The 22,376-nt window shown below is 38.2% G+C and overlaps 1 protein-coding gene across 1 annotated transcript; it reads left to right on the top strand.

Moving 5' to 3' along the window:
* The first annotated feature begins 17,810 nt into the window (after positions 1-17,810).
* Positions 17,811-22,107, top strand: ABCI15 (trigalactosyldiacylglycerol2). The gene is made up of 6 exons (XM_008224201.3): positions 17,811-18,616; positions 18,705-19,034; positions 20,267-20,382; positions 20,895-20,985; positions 21,100-21,202; positions 21,433-22,107. Exons 2-5 carry the CDS (start codon positions 18,771-18,773, stop codon positions 21,190-21,192), a joined length of 564 nt encoding a protein of 187 aa, XP_008222423.2. The 5' UTR covers positions 17,811-18,616; positions 18,705-18,770; the 3' UTR covers positions 21,193-21,202; positions 21,433-22,107.
* The last annotated feature ends 269 nt before the right edge of the window (positions 22,108-22,376 follow it).

The following is a 22,376-nucleotide window of genomic DNA, read 5'->3' as shown; positions in this document are numbered from 1 at the left end:
TTAATTCAGTCTTTGATGTGATGAGGGCTCCATATTTATCCAATTGGGCTGAAATTGGGATATGATATAATAGACACCCATTGGAACAACTTCTATCAAGGATGTCTCCTCATCCAACCTATGTAAGTTGCTGAAATGAGGCCTGCAAAATGACCTACGAAACTAAACTGACAAGGAGTATGGCCCAAATTGGGTTTGTCTTTAAGCTCATATTCCTCTTGTGCCACTCAGCCCTTAACATGCATGAATTGTATCAAATGTCATCCCCTTGCTATCTTAACCTACAAAACACACAAACATAGGTAAGAGACTCAAAATAAAGAGAAGCTAAACAAAATTACTAAGCAAAGAAGGCATGCAAATGTGTGAAATTATGACCTTATCAGGGGTATCTGAGAGTAGGTTTCTCAACCAACCTGCTTCCTCACTAGCCATTGCTAGGGCTATCATCTCTGACTCCATTGTGGACTGAGCCAGAATAGTTTGTTTCTTAGACTTCCATGAAACTGCACCACCAGCAATATTAAATATATATCCACTAGTAGTCTTTGAATCATCTGACAAGGTATTCTAATTAGCAACGCCATATCCTTCTAGGACAGCGGAAAACTTCTCATAGTGCAATCCAAGGTTCATCGTCCTTTTAAGGTACCGCATGACCCTCTCAATAGCATACCAATGCTCCAAACTAGGTCTACTTGTAAACCTGTATATCTATCAGGAATATTTGCTAGAACATTGCACACAAATGATTAATAGATTTCATCTTAATATCATTAGAGATCACATGTGCATTACTATACATTAAAGTGTAACATAAATTCACTATATATAAATTCATATAATCAAAAATACCTCTCAAATGTTGGTACTCATTATAATATATCAAACACAAATTAATCTCAAAATAATGTTGCATGATATAAGAAAATTTCACATAGATATATTGGCATGTTTACCAAAATAAAGTACTTACTTATTAATTAGATAGGTCATTAAATGAATATAAAGAATCCCCACATTTTCAAATGGAAAATGTTAGGCTTACTAGAATTCTCAACCCCCACTAGTTGTGGAAATTCTCAACCTTTACAAAATAAGAAAACTCCCGAAGTAATCAGAAGTCATTGATAACCATAACAAATATAATAATGAAATCATCGAATGCTTCACAAAAAGGAGAAGTAGCGTGATTCACACACCTGATAGGCCAATTATGCTTCAAAGGATGTAAGGGTTGAAACCCTTACACCAAAACTCAAAGTTAAATACCCCTTACACTGATATAATTTATCATTTTATTTGAGTAATCTCCATATACCCTCCACGGCAACTAACTCAAGTGCCCTGCTCTCAAAGTCCTTTTTTATCAAAGCAAGTCTACTGCCTAACGTTAGTATTTAATGAGTCTGAACTAAATGATATGAAGAATTGAAGAGCTCTCAACATCATACTGTATATGACATAAATTGACTTTTAATAGTCTACAATACAAATATAAATATAACTCTTCAGCCAACATAAAAAGAAAATTCCCATTTTGTAATCATCATAAAATTCAATTCCAAAAGCTCAAAGGAAAAGCCAACAGCTTGAAGTAGTAAATCAAATATAACAAACCAATAAGCTTATTAGGAGTTACCGAGGTAGAAATCACTTATCTCACGTTCATACCAACCATGGGTATAGTCAAAGCCAAAATTGCCAAAATCGAACCATTAGCCAACGAGATTAGATAAATATTTAGTCCTGCTACCACGGTGTCCTTCAATATGCAGGAATTAGTTACCCACCAGAAAATACATGAATGATTATAGAAATAATTTGAGTAGCATCCAAAATCTACTTTTAAAATTGGTTCCCAACATCTATGGCAAATAGAATGTCTTAAAATTGTTGAAGCAGAGAAAATTAAAAGAACAATATTACCCGAAAAATTCGTTGTGAAGCTGTGAACGATTCTTGGGATGAGTCGCATACAAAGTCGCTCTCTTTAAGACGTTTCGCTGCTTTGCCCAATTTGTGCAAGTAGTTCAGAAATGCCACTACGTCCCTAGGATAAAACAGCCCCAGAATCTCCTCTATCTAGGTTCTTCCTTGCACTGAGGAAGGACCCGAATACAAACACCTTTCTATGTTGCTCAGAAACTTTAGTTTAGAAAATAAGAAATAAGATATGAAGAGGAGGAAGGCATCAGCTATGGTTTGTGTCTTTTCTCTCCTAGCCATATAAGATATATATATATATATATATATATATATATATATACAAGATTTATCACAAAGAGAAGTTGTGGGCTTTAAGGACATCAATGCATTAGTTGAAAAAAGATTCACCCATATTAATATAAAATAACTCATATTAATAAAGACAATTTAAGGCAATTATTGAATTATTGAATATATATATATATATATATATTTAAAAATGAAAAATAAACATACCAAATTCAACACAAGTCGTTGCACAACACGCATGTCTTAGCAACAAACCTTCTATCTAACAAGTAAATCCTTTGTAAGTCTAGCCAGTGTACTAAAACATCAAACGACATATCTTCCAGCCTACTTAAATCCTAATTCGGAATCATATTCTCAATTTCCTCGATTAGTATTCCTCCACGCACAAAGGATGCGTCAATGCTCGCGTTTGAAAGGTCCGAGGAAAACATATCAACAAAGACTTCAATTATCTCAAGGTTTGGCTGCCCAATGGCCTCCTCTTAGAATGTATCGTCTAGCTCTACGCACAGTGCATTCAACAACACCATGGAACTCACTTGGATATTACTTTCCTCATGAGAAACTCCATGTTGTTCTATCTCTATGGCATTCAAACTATGTTTCTTTGGTTAGTCTCACATTTGATGGGATCCTTGTCATATGAGACAGTCAGGGAACATTTTCTTTTCCGCTGCACATCACCTTTAGAGCTAGTACTAGCAGTAGTAGGCTATTTTCCCTTGCTAGCACCTATGTTGTCCAAGTTGAACACATGTCTTCCTCCAACATGTTGGACACATCAAACATCAAAAGAACAAAATGCCTTGACATAATTGCTCATCGAGGTCACTTTCTTCAAGTTTTTAAGGATTCCCTTGCAACCCAAGAAACATTGCAAGGCAAGAATCTTTAGTACCTTCTTAAGGGATCCCCACTCAACAATTGCAAGTCTGCCTAGTTAAATACATGAATCGTCCACCAAAGCTTGGCATCCCTAGTTAAATACATGCTCGTGATAGACACCCTATAGGCATCTGGAATCTTAGCATTTGAAATACTGCTTCAAATCTCACAAGAAGTTTTCCAACTCTTATGCACTCAAATCACAATTATATGTCTTCTATTCAGGCACTTTGATCTGTCTCTAATGAACCATCATGACCCGCTTCCTTACTTCTCACAACAAGCTTCACAATGCTCATCTCACAATCGACATCTTTGATCTTTCCTCCAATGGCGTCTATTAATGCATCCATGTCACGCAACCCATCGGTGACTTTCTTATTCATCATGGTCTCTCACTTGCTGAAGATCCTCTAAATCTCTGCCAAAGAAGCATTCTCCATATGCACAGCCACACTCACAACATCATCACTCACCAATGCACCAAGGTATTTCTCGATCCTTATCACCCTTTCCTTCAATGAATCATAGCCTCCAGCCACTCGTTCCAGACAAACTTAGTTTCAAGCTTTATCTTTGTTATAAAAAATTAAAAATTAAAATTTTAAAAAAAAAATTAAATGAAAAATTAAAATAAAATAAAAGCCACAACCACTAGCCAACTCAAGGCTTTCCATGCATCCTAAGGGACAATCCATTCCTCACACTTCAAATGCAGATCCCAAAGGATAATTTGCAGTCTCTGCTTTCATGCCTTTCCATTTCATATCCTTTGATTTCTCAACGGAATCGTTGACATATATGGCTTCACAATGAATATCCAATTTCTTCAAAGGCCCACCTCTACAGTTTTCATTGAAACATGATTGCAAACATATATTGGAGTTGAAACCAATTCATTAACTCTCAGAATTCAGACTATTTCTCATAACATTATGGATCTAAAAATTGTGCTCCAAACTTATTCATAATAGAGAAGAATCCCAACTCACCCAAATTACTCAAGACACCCAGTAGAGAATAAGAACTCAAGGCACTCAAGGCAGTCAAGCATTATCCAGCAATACGAACACTCAAGTTGCAAAGGACAAACCATTGCATAAAGGATATGGATGGAGTTGAGAATATCCTATTATTTTATTCTTTGATACTATTCTAGAATTGTCTATAACCAATATATACACGCTCTTGTATTTTAAAATGATGTAGAGAGAAAGGTCATTGAAAAGCCTTAACAATTGTTTATACAAAATAGAAAAGATACAAGTTTTCTTTGTCTGTGCAAAAACATATCTTACTTCCTTTTGGTTAAAACTTCAACATGGTATCAGCGCCATTGATACCCAATGGTTTCTCCTATGATCCTTCTCTATTATTGGCTTTCTTTCACCACTTCTTGCTTTTGTGCCCTTCTCTACTTTTTCCATATTAAGTTATGACTTCCTCCAATAACATGACCAATCCTTTCTCAAACCTCCATGGGTCCTCTTCTGCTGATTCCTTACTTCAACCCTATCTCCCTCCCCTTGTAGCACACCAAGTAGCCTCCCTTTGTAATATTGTATGTATAAAATATCCATGGATGGTGTTGGCTTCTAAAAACTTCGTATCAAAATGTGACCCCATCAAACCTCATCACAAAAAGAAAAATAAGGTCAATATGAGGGTTGGGACTGCACTTTTCCTTTTTCTACATGTATCAGTGCATACATTATCTACTAAGTTTTAAAAGCATCTCTTAGTTTCTTCTTTTGGTTAACTTTAATGTCGTTTGACTGCTTAATAAGCAGTGCTCTGTTAATTTATATTTGCTAGTTTATAAACACACCTACACAGTACACCCCCCATTATTGGTATCCATTAAAATTTGGGTAGCTCAAATACCCAAACTAGTTGTGTAAGAGATCAATTGTAAGATCTCAAACCATATTTCACACTGAAAACTATCCTACCACATCACTTTAAAGGTAGACAAGCGGTACAAAGGTTATTGGCAATTCCTTTGCACTGTTTTAACTTTTGGCCATTGCAAACCCAACAATAAGGCATAGTTGAGCTTTTTGGTATTCTTGTACACCAAATCCTCACGGCTTTGCTCTCCAGCTTTAAAATATACTCCCTTAAGTTAGCCTAGGTGTATGGACACCCACAAAAACTAGTTTGCAACCATGGGAGCATTGGATCAAAATATGGACATTGAAACCTCATTTTCTCTTGTAAAAACCAGATTTTGAGTTAAGAATGTACCTTTCTCCCCTCCCTTCAGTCTCAACCTTTGTGATCCCTCTAAACATCATTGAAATAGCATACTAAACTTATTGGAAGAGGGTGAGAGAGGCCTTAAATACGTTTTTATCCTTGAAACCTTGAAAATATCTATACCTATAGGATGTTCATACTAGAACTTCAAATTTCTGCCTTCCCTTGCTTTGTGGTCCAAATGAGGTTTGCCAACACAGTGAAAAAGGCTTCATAAACATGTTGGGAAGTCATGTTATGTTCCTACACACAAAAATAACCAAATCACTAATGAAACACAAAAAATTCAATTGAACAAGAAGCAAAAACTGGAAATTAACAAGGAAAAATAAGAAACCTAGGGTTGCCTTCCGAGAAGCGCTTGTTTTAAGTCATTAGGTTGACTTAAAAATGGTTCTTACGGAGATTGTAATTGGATGGTTTCAAAGTGAGCTTCTAGATAATGCTTAAGGTGATGGCCATCAACTTTGAATTGGTTCACATTTGACATGTTTTGAATTTCCACAACACCATTAGGGAAAACTTGAGTGACAAGGAAAGGTCATTTCCATCTTGAAGCCAGTTGTTCACAAGCTTCTCGACATCCTCTGCGTGCATGGCTTGTGGGTCACGTGGGTGAGCTTCACGATTTGGGCGACGCTGATTGACTTCCTCGTTGGCTGGCAAGGGTCCACCTTCTCGATTAAGCCACCTAGGCGGGGTGTTAGGTGGATTGTGCGTGTGAGGGATTCCCTGTAGCTTGTCGACGGGAATTGGTTCTTCGGGAGTGGGTAGTAGAGCGCTTTTCTTCATGATCCTCATTGTGAGAGTCGTCAAGTTAACTTCCTTGAGGGCCTAGCCTTTCGTGAACATTTTCCTACGGGCCCAGATGTCAAGTCGTTGTTACGCGCGTTGGTCCTTGAACTCCATCTAGATAAGAGACTTCGTCTACTCTGAGTATGGCTTGTAGATGCTTATGACATACCACGTTGTTGTCCTTCTCCTAGTATGCTTACTCCTGCACTAACTGCTTGGGACTTATCGAACTGCCCACTGGCTCGTTTGTCCATCTTCTCTCTTCGCCCTGTTGTCCAAGGCCAAGGTTTTGAGCCAAGTTTATTTGGTTGAGGAGCTGCCTCACCAAGTCGTTTTGGTCGTCCATTCTTTAAGTTAGTTGGTCAACTCCCAGATTTAGGTCTACTTGACTTCATATACCTGGAGGAGAGAATTGTGTGGAGCCCAATTGCACATGGACTAAGGTTTCATTGGAGGTGTATGTGTGAGCGTACGTCAAGCGTGGAGGCAATGAGGGGAATGATTAAAGTTGCTCCAAGATTGGGCCAATGTTGGTGATGGTAGTAAGTCCATCCGTGATGGGTGGTTCCAACATGTTCTGCAGAGGCGCCGTGATAGTGGGCTTCGGATCCAATCACGAGGCCGCAAGGGGGATTGCTAGATCTCATGGCAAGGCGGTGTGGCGGCAAGGGCATGGCGTCAAATTCGTGAGGGTGCACGGTTGTTCCAACCGTGGGGCCTTGCAAGGTAGATCCGGATGTGGGGTCGTGACGCGGTATGACGGTGGCAGGGACCGATGCGGTGGTCCTCGCTGCTGGTCCGACAGGTGAAATTGTGGTTCCAGCCACACGGGGTGGCAGCTATGGTGCGGCAACAAGGTTTTGCTGCAGGTTCATGGCTGCGTGAGACGGTGAAGCCATCATGTCAATCGTGGGAGAGTGGCTTTGGGCCATCACAGATTGAGCCATCGCGACGGTCTTGCTCCTCGTCTGTTTGTCTCCAGCCATGGTTGCTTGGAAGGTGTTGATTGAATGAGAAGATGAAGGAAATAAATTCCTTTCATTTAAGAGCACGCGTTGAGTATAACTCGTGCTCTCAATGAAAGCACCAAATATTTGTGCAAATAATCTCGAGGGTGAATATTCGCTTTGTGATTCTTCAACCTTCAATCTTCCTTCTCTCTCTTCCTAGATTCCTGTGAAAAAAAATCCAGGGTAAATAGACCACACCCGGGAGGTGTTGGCCAAAGTTCTTCCAATGCCTAAGTTAGTTGATTGAATCTAGATGAAACAATTGGTGAAAAAGGGTACGGAGATTTCTTTAGGGTGAGAACCGAGTGGCCGGAGCCTTATATGTAATATATGGAGAGAGGAGAGATGAGTGGCCGGCGGAAGTGGTGGCATCGCCGGTGGCTAGGGAGAGAGTTATGGAGAGTTTTCTCGGGTTTTTCGAAGTAGGTTTGGATGTACCTTGAATGATGAATGAAACCATCTATTTATAAGGAGCCTCGGAGGCTAGGGTTTTGTAAAGAGTAAAACTCTTATTGGAAAATAGTTTATTCTTCCCCCAAATTGTAGAGATTGAGTCCATTAGGGGTTTGATTGGGATCCAAATCTCCTAATTTGATGATGATTATATCTCCTTATTAGGATAATATCTAAATTAATGGCATTATCTTATTAAATAAAGATAATATCCTATAATTGAAATATTATCCCTATTAATTAATTGGCCAAATAAATTGGTTCAATTAATTAATTTGAGGGATATTTCTCTTCTCCCAACGGCGGGCTATAATTGGAGACTAAAATATTTGCTCCCACAATGGCCACAAACAAATTTTAACCACATCCATTCGGTAAAACTGGAATATTAAACAAGCATTTAATCTCTCCTAAGTTTCAATCGGGCTCCAGGCCCACCTACATATTCAAAACCAAACTCAACAAAAACAATAATTTAATTCGCGGCTGCACCTAGGTGAAACCCCAAGCTACCTTCATACTCTTTTGTGAGGGATCAAGCCACACGCATTTCTTATGACAAAAAGGATCACAATTCAGAAACATACAGATATTGCCCAAGTAAAACCAACAATTAAATTTAGATTCATTCTCGAAACCATTTCCCTGTAAAAACTCACATGTACTATACATAACTCTTTTAAAACTAACCGTTTACTCTAAAACTCAAATTACTTTTCCAAAATAATTTCTTTCCGCAACCATACCCTATCTAATGTGTATTTTGCAAAACAACGTTGTCCAAACATTATAACAATGATCACACATGTGCAAAGCACTCATCATGCACCTCTCAAGAAACCCCAACCCGAAAATAGATCCACATATATAAATAAATATATATATACACACACTCACACTATCATCATGTACCAGGGGAAAACAATCAAACAGGGAATTGTTTGACTAAACCACATGGAAGAATCCTCAATTGACCATGTGGCTAGGGAATGAACCGTCTAACAAGAGGACTAGGCTCACTAGCCCACACAGCAGAATCCTCAATACTCATGTGTCAGTGAAAAGTCCTATGATCGCAGACTGCCCGGCCAAGGGTCTACGAAACACTCCACCAAGGGTGCTCGGGTTCTAACATATCCAAGTATTCCATATCCACTGTTCCCAAGTATTAGTATCCAAGGGGGGGTACATATGATAGTGTGCATCATGTATCGGGGGAAAGCAATTCAACACGGGGATTGTTTGACTAGACCACATGAAAGAATCCTCAATTGAACATGTGACTAGGGAACGAGCCGGCCAACCTAGGGACTAGGCTCACTAGCCCACATAGCAGAATCATCAATACTCATGCGTCTGTGAAAAGTCCTACGTGCGAAGACTGCCCAACCAAGGGCCTTCGGTAACTCCCCACCAAGGGTGCCTAGGACAAAACCATGAACCAATCAATTCCATCATTTCCGATGTGCGTAACCAAGTAACCAAGTGCACGGGGAGATACATATAGCATAAAATAATATACCCTCCCTTAATTCAATTTCCCAAATTCTCAATATTCCAAAGTACCTAATCCCACATACATAGACATCCAGACATAAATAGCGTCCATAACTTAATATCCAAAATTTATACGTAATATAGATATCAAACTCTCAAAAGCATAAATTCCATGACCCAAAATATTCATAAACTCCAAATATCAAAATAACCTCCAATAAATCCATAACATACCATAAACCACAAAATAAACCATATTATAATTCATAGTCTCAATAATCAAAATAATCCAAATTATATAAATATGCAAGGCAATCCATTAAATACTTTCATAATCAAACCCCATATCACCTAATTCATATATTTTAATAATAACCATAATAACAATAATAATCCCTGGAAAACCCAAATTACATTCCGATAAAATCATAGTCAAACATATATCAAATCTCTATATAACATTTGATAACCCCACAATTAAAACAACAATATAATCTCATAATCCCAACATAATCAAAATAACTCAAATAACAATCAAAACTCCTTGATAAGACCATTTTAGTACTTTTCGAGGGGTCAAATTTCCCATATTAGTCAACAAAGCCTATCAACAAGTCCTATAAGTTTGGTCTTGATCGAGCTGTTGGATCTAAGCCAATCACACGATCAGACGGCAATGGCTTCGCCTAACCCTGGAATCATTGATTTGGACTATTTAGGACTTCGATTCTTGATCTGCGAGTTCCTACAAGATCATAGAGGTACAGAGAACTACATATTTGAAATTGGGATAGATAGAACGGTCTGAACCTATCGAACCTAGATATCACATATTAGGTGCAATATCCGTTCGACTGTCAAATGGTAACCAATTCCAAATCCGAGAATACCGTCATGCTTAGAATGATAAGGGGAATATTTTAGAACGTAATGGACTGCCACATAGTAGCCCACGTGCTGCCACCATGCCGACAATGCGCGGGTGTCTTGAGAAATTTCTAGCAATGGAAAATTCTCGAAACACCCTACAATACCTATACCAAAACGTCAAGGGCAACTAGGGGATTATCTTTTGGTCTTAGACGGCCAAAAAATGACCGGAACTAGCTCAAAACACGGCCAAAACCTTCATAAATTCTAGGTTTAAAAATCAAAGTTCCAAATCTCCAAATTGACCCAACCCAACTACCAAAACACCTAGAACGTACTGAGAGGATGAAGATCCATAACTTGGTTGATGAAAATGTCACGAATTGCCGAAAAAGACGACGAAAAAATTGTGATATTTCTCCTCGTTCCAGTCGCTAAACCATGCAAAATCGATCGAAGAAATCTAGTGGGCTAGGTAGAGGAGGAGGAAATGAAGATTTTGGAGGTAATTTCATCGAAAACAGTGGCGGGACGACAAACTCGTCATGTGAAAATCCGGCGTTGAATGGAGGAGAGAGAGAATGTCGAGGAGAGAGAGAGAGAGAGAGAGAGAGAGAGAGACTGGTCTATTTTAAAAAGAAATCCAACTTTGAAAAATTTACAATTGTGCCACTGCATTTCCGTTGACCACAACTTCTTCGTTAAAACTCTAATTTGAGCCCACTACGCGTCTACGAACTCGTGAGAGCGAACTCTACACAATGGTACCATTCATTTCCCCAAAATCCTTATGGATCAAAAGTGACCAAAGTGACCCTACCCTAAGGGAAAATTGTAATTTCCAAATTAAATAAATTGATTACAATGATTAAATTGGGTCGGGATGTTACATTGCCATAGCAACCCAATAACAATTAATATTCACATGGGATTAATTTTATTTTTGTCTATGATATTAATAAATAAAAATTTCCTAGGTATGTATTTAAAAAAAAAGGGAAATAGCGCTTAATGCCACTGCTTTCCAAATTTTATCAGAAATACCACCTTTTCCCACAATTTTGCAAATATAACCTATAAATACATTTTTATTGTCCACTTATTGCACACATAACACTTTTCTGAAATTTAGTTTTCTCTCTCAACTATCTCTTGGCTCTGTCTCTCTCTCGATCGCGCAACTTTCATTCTCTCTTCGCTGTGTCTCTCTGTCACTCAGCTCTCACTCTCTCTTCTCTCTTACTCTGTCTCGCGCAGCTCTCAGTCTCTCTTGCGTAGCTCTCTCTCTCTCTCTCTCTCTCTCTCTCTCTCTGATGCAGTGCTCTTCCTCTCCCTGCGGTGTCTATTCATCGAAGCTCAACTCCATCGTTGACCTCCTAAAGGTATTGTTCATCGTCATTTTCTTAGGGTTTAGGGGTTTCTCTAAAATTGGTGTAGGGGTTTCTTTGAAGTTGGTTTAGAGTTTATGGGTTTTTATGAAATTGGTTTAGGGGTTTCTCTGAAGTTTGTTTAGGGTTATGGGTTTCCATGAAATTGGTTTAGGGGTTCCTCTGAAATTAGTTTAGGGGTTTCTCTGAAATTGTTTTAGGGGTTTCTCTGAAATCAGTTTAAACTTTAAGGGTTTCTCTGAAATTGGTTCAGGGTTTAGGAGTTTGTCTGATGTTGTCTAATTCTAATGATTCCTTGTTTGAAACAGTGAATGGGTTTGTTCTTTATGGATTGATTCTTGCATTTGATTTGGGATTTGCTTGATTACTGTTGTTATTGATGTTGTATTGCTCTTTTTTTGATGTTGTATTGTCATTGTAATGCTGTTGTATTGCCCTTGTAGTGTAGTTGTATTGCCATTGTAGAGCTGTTGTATTGCTAGTTTATTATGATTTTATTCTCGTTCCATTGTGGTTTGAGTTTTGGCAATTTATGCAATTGGATTTTGTGTTTCTTTGTTGCTTCATTTCATCCAAAGAAGGGAAATTATAGGTGTTCATTTATAGTCTCTACATTAGCCACATGAATCTTTATAGTTTGTTTTGTAGTTGTAGTAGCTTTTTGATGTCTGTAGTTTGTACATAAATGGGCATTTATTCTGCTATACAGGCAGAGTCCATAATTTTTCTTTTGATGTTCCATCTGTATTGTATTTCATTTGTTCTCTTTTTATGACATACATGTATATCAGTATGGTGATGAGTAGATTTGAGGAAGCATTAATGCAGTTGGGCTAGTTTTTTTAGCCTTTTCTCTTAAACCGTGTACGAAGTTTATCCTTGGGGCATGAAATCACTTTGACAGTTGGGTGGTGTTTGGTTTGTGGATGGAATGTAATCTAGATTTGGTAAAATGGAATATAGATAAGAGTGGAGTGTGGAGAGAGTTTGAGAGTAGATAAGAAACTGAAATTGGGTAAAGAATGCAATTGGTATTATTTCACATTTCGGGGGATTGACAGTTGATGGGAATGATCATTTCTTTCCACAATTTTATCCAATAAATCAAACACTATCTTCTACATAGCATTATAAATGAAAGTAATGTATTAAATGGGATCTATGGCATTTTTGAGCAAGCCTTGTGGAGAGAAAATATAAGCCTTGAAGGTACAAGGAATTTGTATTTTTTCTGTCATGGGACACATTGGTGAACAAACATGCATTGCATATCAGGTTCTATTGTCCATCTATTGTACTTTTATCACTAATATATCTCATGCTTATTGCCTTGATCTACCTCTGTATTGTGTGTTTATTGCTTTGTTATTGTGTATATTTCAACGGCTTGAAATTATTTGTATAATGTTGGTATGCAGGGAAATATGGTTTCTAAAGTAAAGCTGATGATTGTTGAGGATCAAAAGTTCCAAGGAAAGGCGTCGTAACCCTTTCCCATACAAAGACCGCCATAAGTATAATTAAGGAGAAATTGAGTCCACAACAATTACAAAGGTTCCAGGATAGTTGTTTTGATCATCTATTACTGATTGAGGACCTTAAGTAGACTGCACAAATTGTCCACAGGTTGTTGTTGGGGAAGGCTGATCCGAAGACAGTTTCCCAAGTGAACGTGATAAAATTCATTGTTGGTAATAAGGTGATACAATTCACAAGGCAGCAGTTTTGCGTCATCACAGGGCTAAGGTTTGAAAATCTACCTTTCATTCCGATTGCGACTAACGAAAACTGCTCATTAAAAAAGAAATAATTCTATAATAATAAAACTATGACCCTTTTTGAACTAGAAAAAACCTTAATCAACTACGCTGATAAGGACAATGCTTTGAAGCTTGGATTTCTATATTTTGTTGTTTTTGTGCTGTTGGGTAGTGAAAAACATGTCAACATTGACATCCGGTATTTGAAATTGTCGGAAGACCTTGAAGAGTTTTAGAAGTATCCATGGGATGCTATTTCATATGCGAAGACAAATGCCTTACTTTTGAGGGCACTTTGTGCAGATTACCATCGAGTAAAAGTGCCCCAAAAAACTAAGGTGGTAGACCAAGAGAGTACCATATAAAAGGTTTTGGCTTTGCACTTCATGAGCAAATATCCATAAATTTATAAGTTCAATTTAATTTCTTTACTGTGATTGATGTTTTATTGTTCAAAATAGATTTGGGCTTTTAAGGTGTTTCCAAAGTTGGCTGCATTGCATTTTGTTGTGCATGGCCACATTGTATTTACTACAATGGATACTTTAATGAGCTAATGTATTCGATGTAGGCTATATGTTCATAATGATTATGTTATGCATGATAATAAGTCTACTGATATGCAATAACTCTAATTAACAAGTAGCAACTTGGGGTGACGATTGAAAACACTGGGTTGAATTGTTTGCCGATGAGACCCAAGAAAATATCATGTACGAAGTTGAGGAAACATCTGTCTTCTAAGGTGAGCATGACATTTTTGCAATATATAGGTCATATTAAACTTAATATTGCTGCTATATAATCAGTATATGTATATAGACAATGATAGCAATATAGTAGCAATATTTGGGTTATATTTTGTAAGTATTGTAACAGTTTCATTATAACTGTATGCATGGTAAACTCTCAACGACTAAGTTACGCACTTTGAAGCATGAGTTTCAAACCATAAAAGATGAATTGGCAAAGGTAGCCAGTTCAAATCGAGCGCTTAGAAAGAGAGTGCGTGACTTTGAAGAGTCTTTGAAACATGAGAAAGAGTGTCAAAAAAATACAAAGTGTGTGGAGGATTTCAGCAAGACCCTCGCTTCAATGGAACACTATTTTAAGCTGGAGATATAAGAGTTCAAAAAACGAAATGGTGGGTTGAATGAACATGATGAAAGACATGAAGAAGTGGATAATCCTCATATCAATGAAGGAGACGACGATGACATGCCGCCTGTGCATGAATATATTACTTCGACTACAGAACTAGTAGAAATGGAAGCACAAGTCCCTGGTGATGGAGCCGAAGCCTTCGTAGCCATGCAAGTCCGAGAGCACTTTCTTGTATTGGTGCCCTCTCCTTGCGATGGAATCCTTAGCTTCTTCTATCTGCCTTGCATGACTTTTGCCATGGAAGGTAGCACAACTCGACTTCGGACATATTCAGGAATAACTCATATTCCTTGAGGCTATACTGGGTAGATGGTATCTGTTTAAGCATCCAACCAGGTTTTTCAAATATAATACCTAGAAGTCTTAGAGTATACATTTAGTTTCAAGAAGCGGCAAACTACAACTATATGCTTGCAAGGTAGCTACTCAAGCTAAAACTTCCTATAAGTACAATTGTTGTTCGTCAAATGTATAAGGCCGTCCATATCACCGTCTACAACATTATACTGTACATTATTTAGTTTAACGACATTCATCTTTACAGCATCATCCTACCTATTCCTCAATCTCTTCTCGTCAAAATTGGGGCACAATATTTTTGTGCATTTCAAAGCCAACTCACAACGTTTGGTGAACCATTTGACAAGGAGATTAATAATTTCCCCTATCAAATGAACCACTAGCAGCATCCTTGCAAACCTAAGGACTAAGTTTATTGACTCCGCAATATTTGTTGTCATTACATTGTAGCGGCGTCCATCCATGTGAGCTCTAGACCACTTGTGTAACCCTACATGTTCAAGATATTTAGCAACCTGTTTCTTTCCCTTGATCTTGCGAAAATAACGATCAAATTCAACCATTGAATAAGATTTCGCAGTCTGCTCAAAATGCATCAGCATTTTGTCACGCTTTTTCAACTTGCAAGTGTGTTTCATGTTCCCTTTCATATGATAAAAGCATATGCCATGTTGCGTTGTTGGAAAAACTTTGTTCCACACATTCTCTATGCTAACATTGTGATAAAAAATGATAACAAGATTAGGACACTCACCAATGGCTTCATGAAGTTTAGTGAAAAATCAATGTCATGATGCATCCGTCTCCAAATTCCCAATCCCAAAAGCAAGAGGATATATATTTCGATTACCATTGAATGCATTCGCTACAAACATAACACCCTTGTACTTAGATTTTAAATGAGTGGCATCCAAGACAATCATTGGGCGTATGGAAGAACGAAACCCCTAATACATGCGCCAACTGCCATAAAAAAAATACACAAAGTGATTGTTCTCACCAATATGGATGTGTCTCTTTGTGCCGGGATTCATACGCTCCAATTCATAGCAATAGGCTGATATGCCTCTTCATCTAATCCTCTAATTGACATTAGAGCTAACTCCTTTGCTTTCCAAGCTTTCAAATAATGAATGGTCAAACCAAAGTTGTGTTTCACATATCTCACTATGTCACTCAGTGTGTATATTATCCGAGAATCCTTCAACTTCCTTTTCAATGAAGTAGCTACAAGTGATGTGGTTGCTTGATGATGGTTGTCATTACCAATCTCAAATCACATTTATGGCCAGCTGTACACTTCACAATCATGAAGTCGTATTCTCCAATTCTCGATGCTCGGACCCGTCATGGGCATGGACGTTGACAACAAACCACAAGTAACATCTTAGTGTAAGAGAATTGCATCTTAAATTCAAAGTGGCCTCTCAATGCCACCAACCGTAACTTGGTCAATAAGGCTCCCTTACTAGAGAAAATTTGCCCAACTTCAATTTTCGGATTCCAATCACTTCGCGAATACCCTGTGTCCAAATATGCTTCTCCATCACTTACACAGGCCACATTGTATTGGTTGTGTTCACCCATTTCACTCAAATAATGTTCATGAGTGGTTTCAGATTCTCCTCCTAAACGCATTATTGGCAATTGGGTTAATGTATCCAAGCGGCCCAAAATAGGAAGGGCAAAGTACATTGACACTTCATTTGTTTCGATACCATTATCACCACCATGCATCTCCTCTACCTCGCTAAAATCAATCATGTTCATAAAATATGTCCCCACATCACCTCTACATCAGCGACATTTGTATTAATCTGAGTTACTTCATTACTTTCAACAATGGAAACTAAAGAACGACCCATCCGACTACTATATATCGTCATATGCATACTATCAACTACATCATTTGTCAGTCCTCTATCTTCTATACTCACGAGTAAGGGAGCTAGTTTTGAAGGTGTTACCTCACAATTGTACTTTATAAAAAATTTGACATCATCATCGTCCTCAATCTTTATGTGCTTCCACTCATTCGAGACCATCAAAACTGAGAAATTTAAGCAAACCTTGTCTTCCTTGATATTTGTATTACCAATCTTATGCGTTTAGGAGGACCATTTTTCATTGTATGCACAACCCAGAATAACAATTGTCCCCATGTTTTACCATGACAAAACAACATTTCATTAACACATGTGAAGCCACAAGCAAATCACTGCAATACAACCACAATAAACAGGCAATACAATGGCAATACAACAGGAATATAATGGCAATACAATAGCAACACAACAGCAATACAGCAACAATAACACAGCAGTGAATAAGGATTCATCACAATCAGACTATACAAATCTACTACATCAAATGAAAAATCCCAAGTTTCAAGATTCACATAGCCAGAGCAATTTAAATCCATTTGGTAAAAACCGAGATGGATGAGCATGAAGATTCAAAAAACATAACCCAAAGCAATCAAAATAAAACCAATTTCACATAAACCTAAGTAATAAAAAAAAACTAATTTCACAGAAACCCACAGAGATTAAGAAAATGACCATCAAGACTACCTATTGGAGGTTGGCGATGGAGTTGAGCTTCAAGGTTGCAAGCAGCTGCGACCTTACGCTATTTAGAAGACATACCTAGAAGATGGGGTCGAGGGGGGGTTTCACGATTCAAAACAGAGAGATGAGAACAATTCAGAATAGAGAGCGTTAGGAGAGGACCGGCTGCGGGAGCACGAGAGAGCTATGGGAGAGGGATAGAACTGCACCCCGAGAGAGAGAGAGAGAGAGAGAGAGAGAGACATAGAGAGAGCTGAGAGAGAAAACAAAACTGACCAAAAGTGTTATCTAGCCAATAAGTGAGTAATAAGTATGTAAATATAAGTTATATTTGCAAAACATGTGGGGAAAAGGTGGTATGTCGAGATAAATTTTGGAAATGAGTGGCATTAAGAACTATTTCCCTTAAAAAAAAAATCTGAATTTTTTGGTAATTTTTTAGATTTTTTTTATAAAAATTTCACTGACGTCAGCACCCTCAAACAAGCTGTTCGGGCTATCTTGCCTTGGGCTTACTCTGGACTTGGTGGCTGTTGCCCGGGCTGGATGTCACCACTGGAGCTGATTTTGGAAGACCAGGAGACTTTTTGCCTGGGCTGGGCTGTGCTCTTGGAATCCATTCGTCCAAAAAGTACCTCTCCGAACCCAATATCTTCCTTCCCCTTATGCCAAGAGACCAAGTATCAAACGCGGGCTCCTCATCAGCTATAGCGTTCCCTCATGCGCCCTCGATTGCTCGTCTGCTGTCGTCGGTCAGGTACTGTTCTGTAGCAGCGCCGTCGTCTATCAGGTACTGTTCTCTCCTCTGGAACTGAGTCGTTAAATCTTTCGTTCCAGATCCAGATCGATACCGTACCGCGATTGGGTACGCTCGATCCAGATCGAAATTTGTAGGGGGTGAGCGAATTAGGCAACTATGGTCTCAACGTGCCCCACGATGTTATCTTTGTCGCGCATTTCTTCAAATAGCTTGCCTTATCTTCCTTCAAATAGCTTGCCTTATCTTCCTTCAAGATCCGGCAAAAGTAACCCGGATAAGAGCTACATCTGCGGATACAGGACACAGTCAACCACCCTCCTCTTCTTCGGAAAAAAAGAATCCACTTGCAGTTGTTTTGGATGCTCCTCGAACTATTTGGAAGGCAACATTACGACCATTGAGTGATTTTGGGTTTGGTCGTAGAAGCATATGGGAAGGTGGGGTGGGGTTGTTTCTAGTTTCTGGTGCAGTTCTCCTTGCACTCAGTTTGGCCTGGTTGAGGGGGTATCAATTGCGGTCTAGATTCAGGAAGTACTTTGCTGTGTTTGAGTTTACTCAAGCTTGTGGAATATCCACTGGAACACCAGTGAGGATTAGAGGGGTCAATGTCGGCAGTGTTGTCCGTGTTAACTCTTCCTTGGAAAGTATTGAAGCAGTTGTTGAGGTGTGTTTCAGTATCATAAAACTGTGATAATGGAAATACAATATGTTTTTACTTTTTCATCTTGACAATGACATTACTGCTTTTGTAGGTTGAAGATGATAAAACTGTGATACCTCGAAACTCGCTGATTGAGGTAAACCAGTCAGGTCTTCTCATGGAAACTAGAATCGACGTTACACCTAGATATCCAATTCCCAATATTTCAGTTGGGCCTCTTCATCCTGAATGTGACAAAGAAGGTCTTATTGTATGCGATAGGCAAAAGATGAAAGGATATCAGGGGGTAAGCTTAGATGCATTGGTTGGTATATTCACTCGTCTTGGACGTGAAGTGGAGGAAATCGGCATTGCGAATACGTATTCACTTGTTGAACGAGTTGCTTCTGTTATAGAAGAGGCAAAGCCACTGCTTATAAAGGTGTGATGTGCCCTCTTATGTTTTCTTTAGCGATAATTGTCAGTGTTGATCTGGATAACAGCTCCCCACCCCCTTTTCATTTGCTTGCCGGGATCCATAAGCTTGTTGGTTCTGAAGAAAAAGATGATTAGAGCTATTCTTACCAGTTCTGTTCATTAGGATATCGTGGATGAGAACCTATTTGTTCTAGAATTTATTAGGGCCACATCTATTTGCTTCATAAAGGCAAAAAGTGTAGGGACTTCATCAGCCATTTGGCATCAGGCAAAGGAATCACACTTTCCTATGGCACACCTGTGCATTTGTGGAAGGTCCTGGAAGATAACATGTACATATCACAATTGGAAAACTGCAATAGGGATTTACATATCTTTCAATATCCTAAGACTTAATAACTATTAAGTAACCTTTTTTCGTCTGATTTGTTAAATTAAAGTTGAAGTAGCCTAAACCCATCTATTTAACAATTTATTTATACTAATTTTGAAAGATTGCCCATTCAGGATGCAAGTCATCTGAGAAATTACAAAGCTTTTTGAAAGAATTGATGTCAGTTACAGATTCTAATTGTTTGACTGCATTTAAGTTGTCAGGGCATGAATTTATTTTTACATAGATAAGGTGGCTGACTCTCTGATAGATGAATTTTGCCATTAAGAGTACACAAATTTATCCCCTTTTAGCAGACTAGGCGAACCCATATACTCTGATCCCGTAGGAGTGTTAAGAAGAAAAGCATCAGTATGTAGCTTATAATTTTTAGATTTTAGGACTGCGACGTGTTTTAAGTTCCTTCGTGTTCAAGAAATTTGGTCCTCCCAAGTTGAACTTCTAATATGTTGACTGGCTGCCAGTGCCTATTTTTTGTAGCCACAATGGAAACATCATGGCATAAAAGGGCTCTGTATTTCAGCAAAAAGCCCAAAACTGTGAAATATATAGTTCTTTCTCCTTTCAGTGATATTACTGCTGTATTTTCTTCTTGTGATGTGCTGCTGGAATTGGTGTCAGTTTCACAATCACAACAATGGCTAGAAAATCCACTTTGCAGAGCAAATCACCTATATTAGCATGTGTATGTGTTGCAGTGTGTGTCTTTCTGTGTGCCCACATGCATAGGCATACATGGGGTTTGCACTTGTTTCACTTTTTAAATTTAATTCATCATCTGTACCATGATTTTAATATGTTCTCATGCACAATTATTTGGCTTTGATGTAGTGATTTCTCAGATACAAGCCATGGCTGAAGATGTTCAACCTTTGCTGGCTGAGTTTCGTGATAGTGGTCTGCTAAAGGAAGTTGACAGTTTGACCAGAAGCCTTACACAAGTTTCAGAGGATGTGAGGTGAATAGTCTCAATTTATCTATATTTAGTTTTTTTTTTTTTTTGTAGTAGTTAGCTTATTAATATATTTAGTGATTCCTTGTCTTTATCTTTATTGCGATGTTTGTTTAAAGTGTTCTAAGTCAATGTTCTGAATAACGTTATGTAGCTGTAGAAGTCTCTGACTTTTAACACTCACATTATGTTTACTGATACTGGAATTATGAGCAACACTCATTTATCCATGTCATAGTACAGAGTAAGGAGTTATGATTATTATGTTGGGGTGTTTAAGGTTTGATTTATGATGTCTTTTTCATATATCCCAAATAGACCTTCAACAGAACTCTATCGAAGGTTTAAAGAAATATCGGAAAGTTTTATATGGAAATCTCCCTCTGTCTCTCTCTCTCTCTCTCTCTCTCTCTCCTCTCTCCTCTCTCCCTCGCCCCTTTTTCTCCTTTCTCTTTCTATCCCTCTCTCTGTTTTGATTAGAGGCTAATAGTAATGATATAGAGTATGATTTTCTGCAGAAAGGTGCATTCATCTATTATGACCCCTGAGAATACAGAACTGATTCAGAAGTCCGTGTACACTTTGATTTTCACCTTGAAGAATATTGAGGTGATCCTAGCTGCCGAGTGATTACATTATCCTGTGGAATTTTTTTCCTTTAATCTCTTTTATATCCATCTGTTTTCTTGTTTAATTGGCTTTATCATTCTTTCATCATTGCAGAATTTAAGCTCTGATATTCTTGGATTTACGGGTGATGAGGCTACAAGAAAAAATTTGAAGTTGCTGATCAAGTCTCTCAGCAGGCTATTGTGAAGACTGAAAGGTGGACATAGGATAGTTACTTACCTTAGTTGAGTAGATGTCTAGAAATGATTTCTTGCATCCATTATAGTGGGGATGGGTGAAAATGAAGTGTGGCTTTTTTACTTTTTAATGCACAAAAAGGTTTCAATTTGAGAGCTACATTTGCATTCTCTAATCTGGTCAATTCAAGTTTTGTTGATGTTTCCTTATAACCTAAGTAGATATAAAGTCGCTTATTCTTTTGTGCAGATGCCTGTTGCTATCAGAAACCATCATTCCAAGTTGAAAATGTTCATTCCAAATATTTATCTTGGAGCCTCTATGTGTTTGGCATGGGGCCCCCTTTCCCAATTGAAGTATGTTTCTGATCTGAAGTATTTTATGACAAGGAATTTTTCAGTTTGACATGGACGTACATTTTACAACTCAATAGTGCTTAAGTTGGCCTTATGCAAAGTATAACTAGTGGAGATGTGTTTATGTGGGCTGTCCCCAAATTTTCAAAAAGTATAGTTACCAAGAGTCATGTCTACGTGTGTGGCTGTCAGTCGTTAATGCAAGCTGGTTCTACAACGCAATGCAAAAGAGCATTGGGAGCCTTTTGCATAGCAACCCCCGATCCAACCCTCCGTCCACGATGCTTTTAATATCTCCACAATCAATAGTATGAATTTGAAGTCTTTATTTACATTTGTACTTATTAAGTTTGGAAGCTATGAAAACGAAGGGGGAACCGTCTCATTAGGTTAGCGATGCCCCATCTTTAATGAGGTGAGATCCCACGTATCTTTACCAGCTGATCTTTTGTACTGGGTTTGTCTGAAAAACAAAAGATGTACTTGAATATTTTGCATCACATGTTCACATATTGAGTGGCAGGATCTGAAGAAATGAAAGATTATGAGGTTATAGACTTTCAATCAATTAATGTGGATGCCGAATTTCGTTTTGTCCTCCACTTTAACTTGTGTGACTTGAAACCAAGAAGGTGAATACCATCATTTATTGCAACGTCGGTTTTCCCCGGATCAACTTCCATATTTTTGTTTTTTACCAAACGGATCAACTTCCATTTGATATAGAGTAATATTAGAGATATCACGTGGCACTTATGGTGGTTCGCCATATTATCCAAGGTCACGTGACTTGGACAATGGTGTTTGTTCTAGGATCATAGCCCCCACTCTACTGCT

The sequence above is a fragment of the Prunus mume genome, linkage group LG2 (genome assembly GCF_029339155.1).
Source record: "Prunus mume cultivar Tortuosa linkage group LG2, ASM2933915v1, whole genome shotgun sequence".
In the NCBI taxonomy this organism is placed as follows: Eukaryota; Viridiplantae; Streptophyta; class Magnoliopsida; order Rosales; family Rosaceae; genus Prunus; species Prunus mume.
Note: the sequence above shows the minus strand (reverse complement) of the source record. Positions and strands in the feature narration are given on the sequence as shown.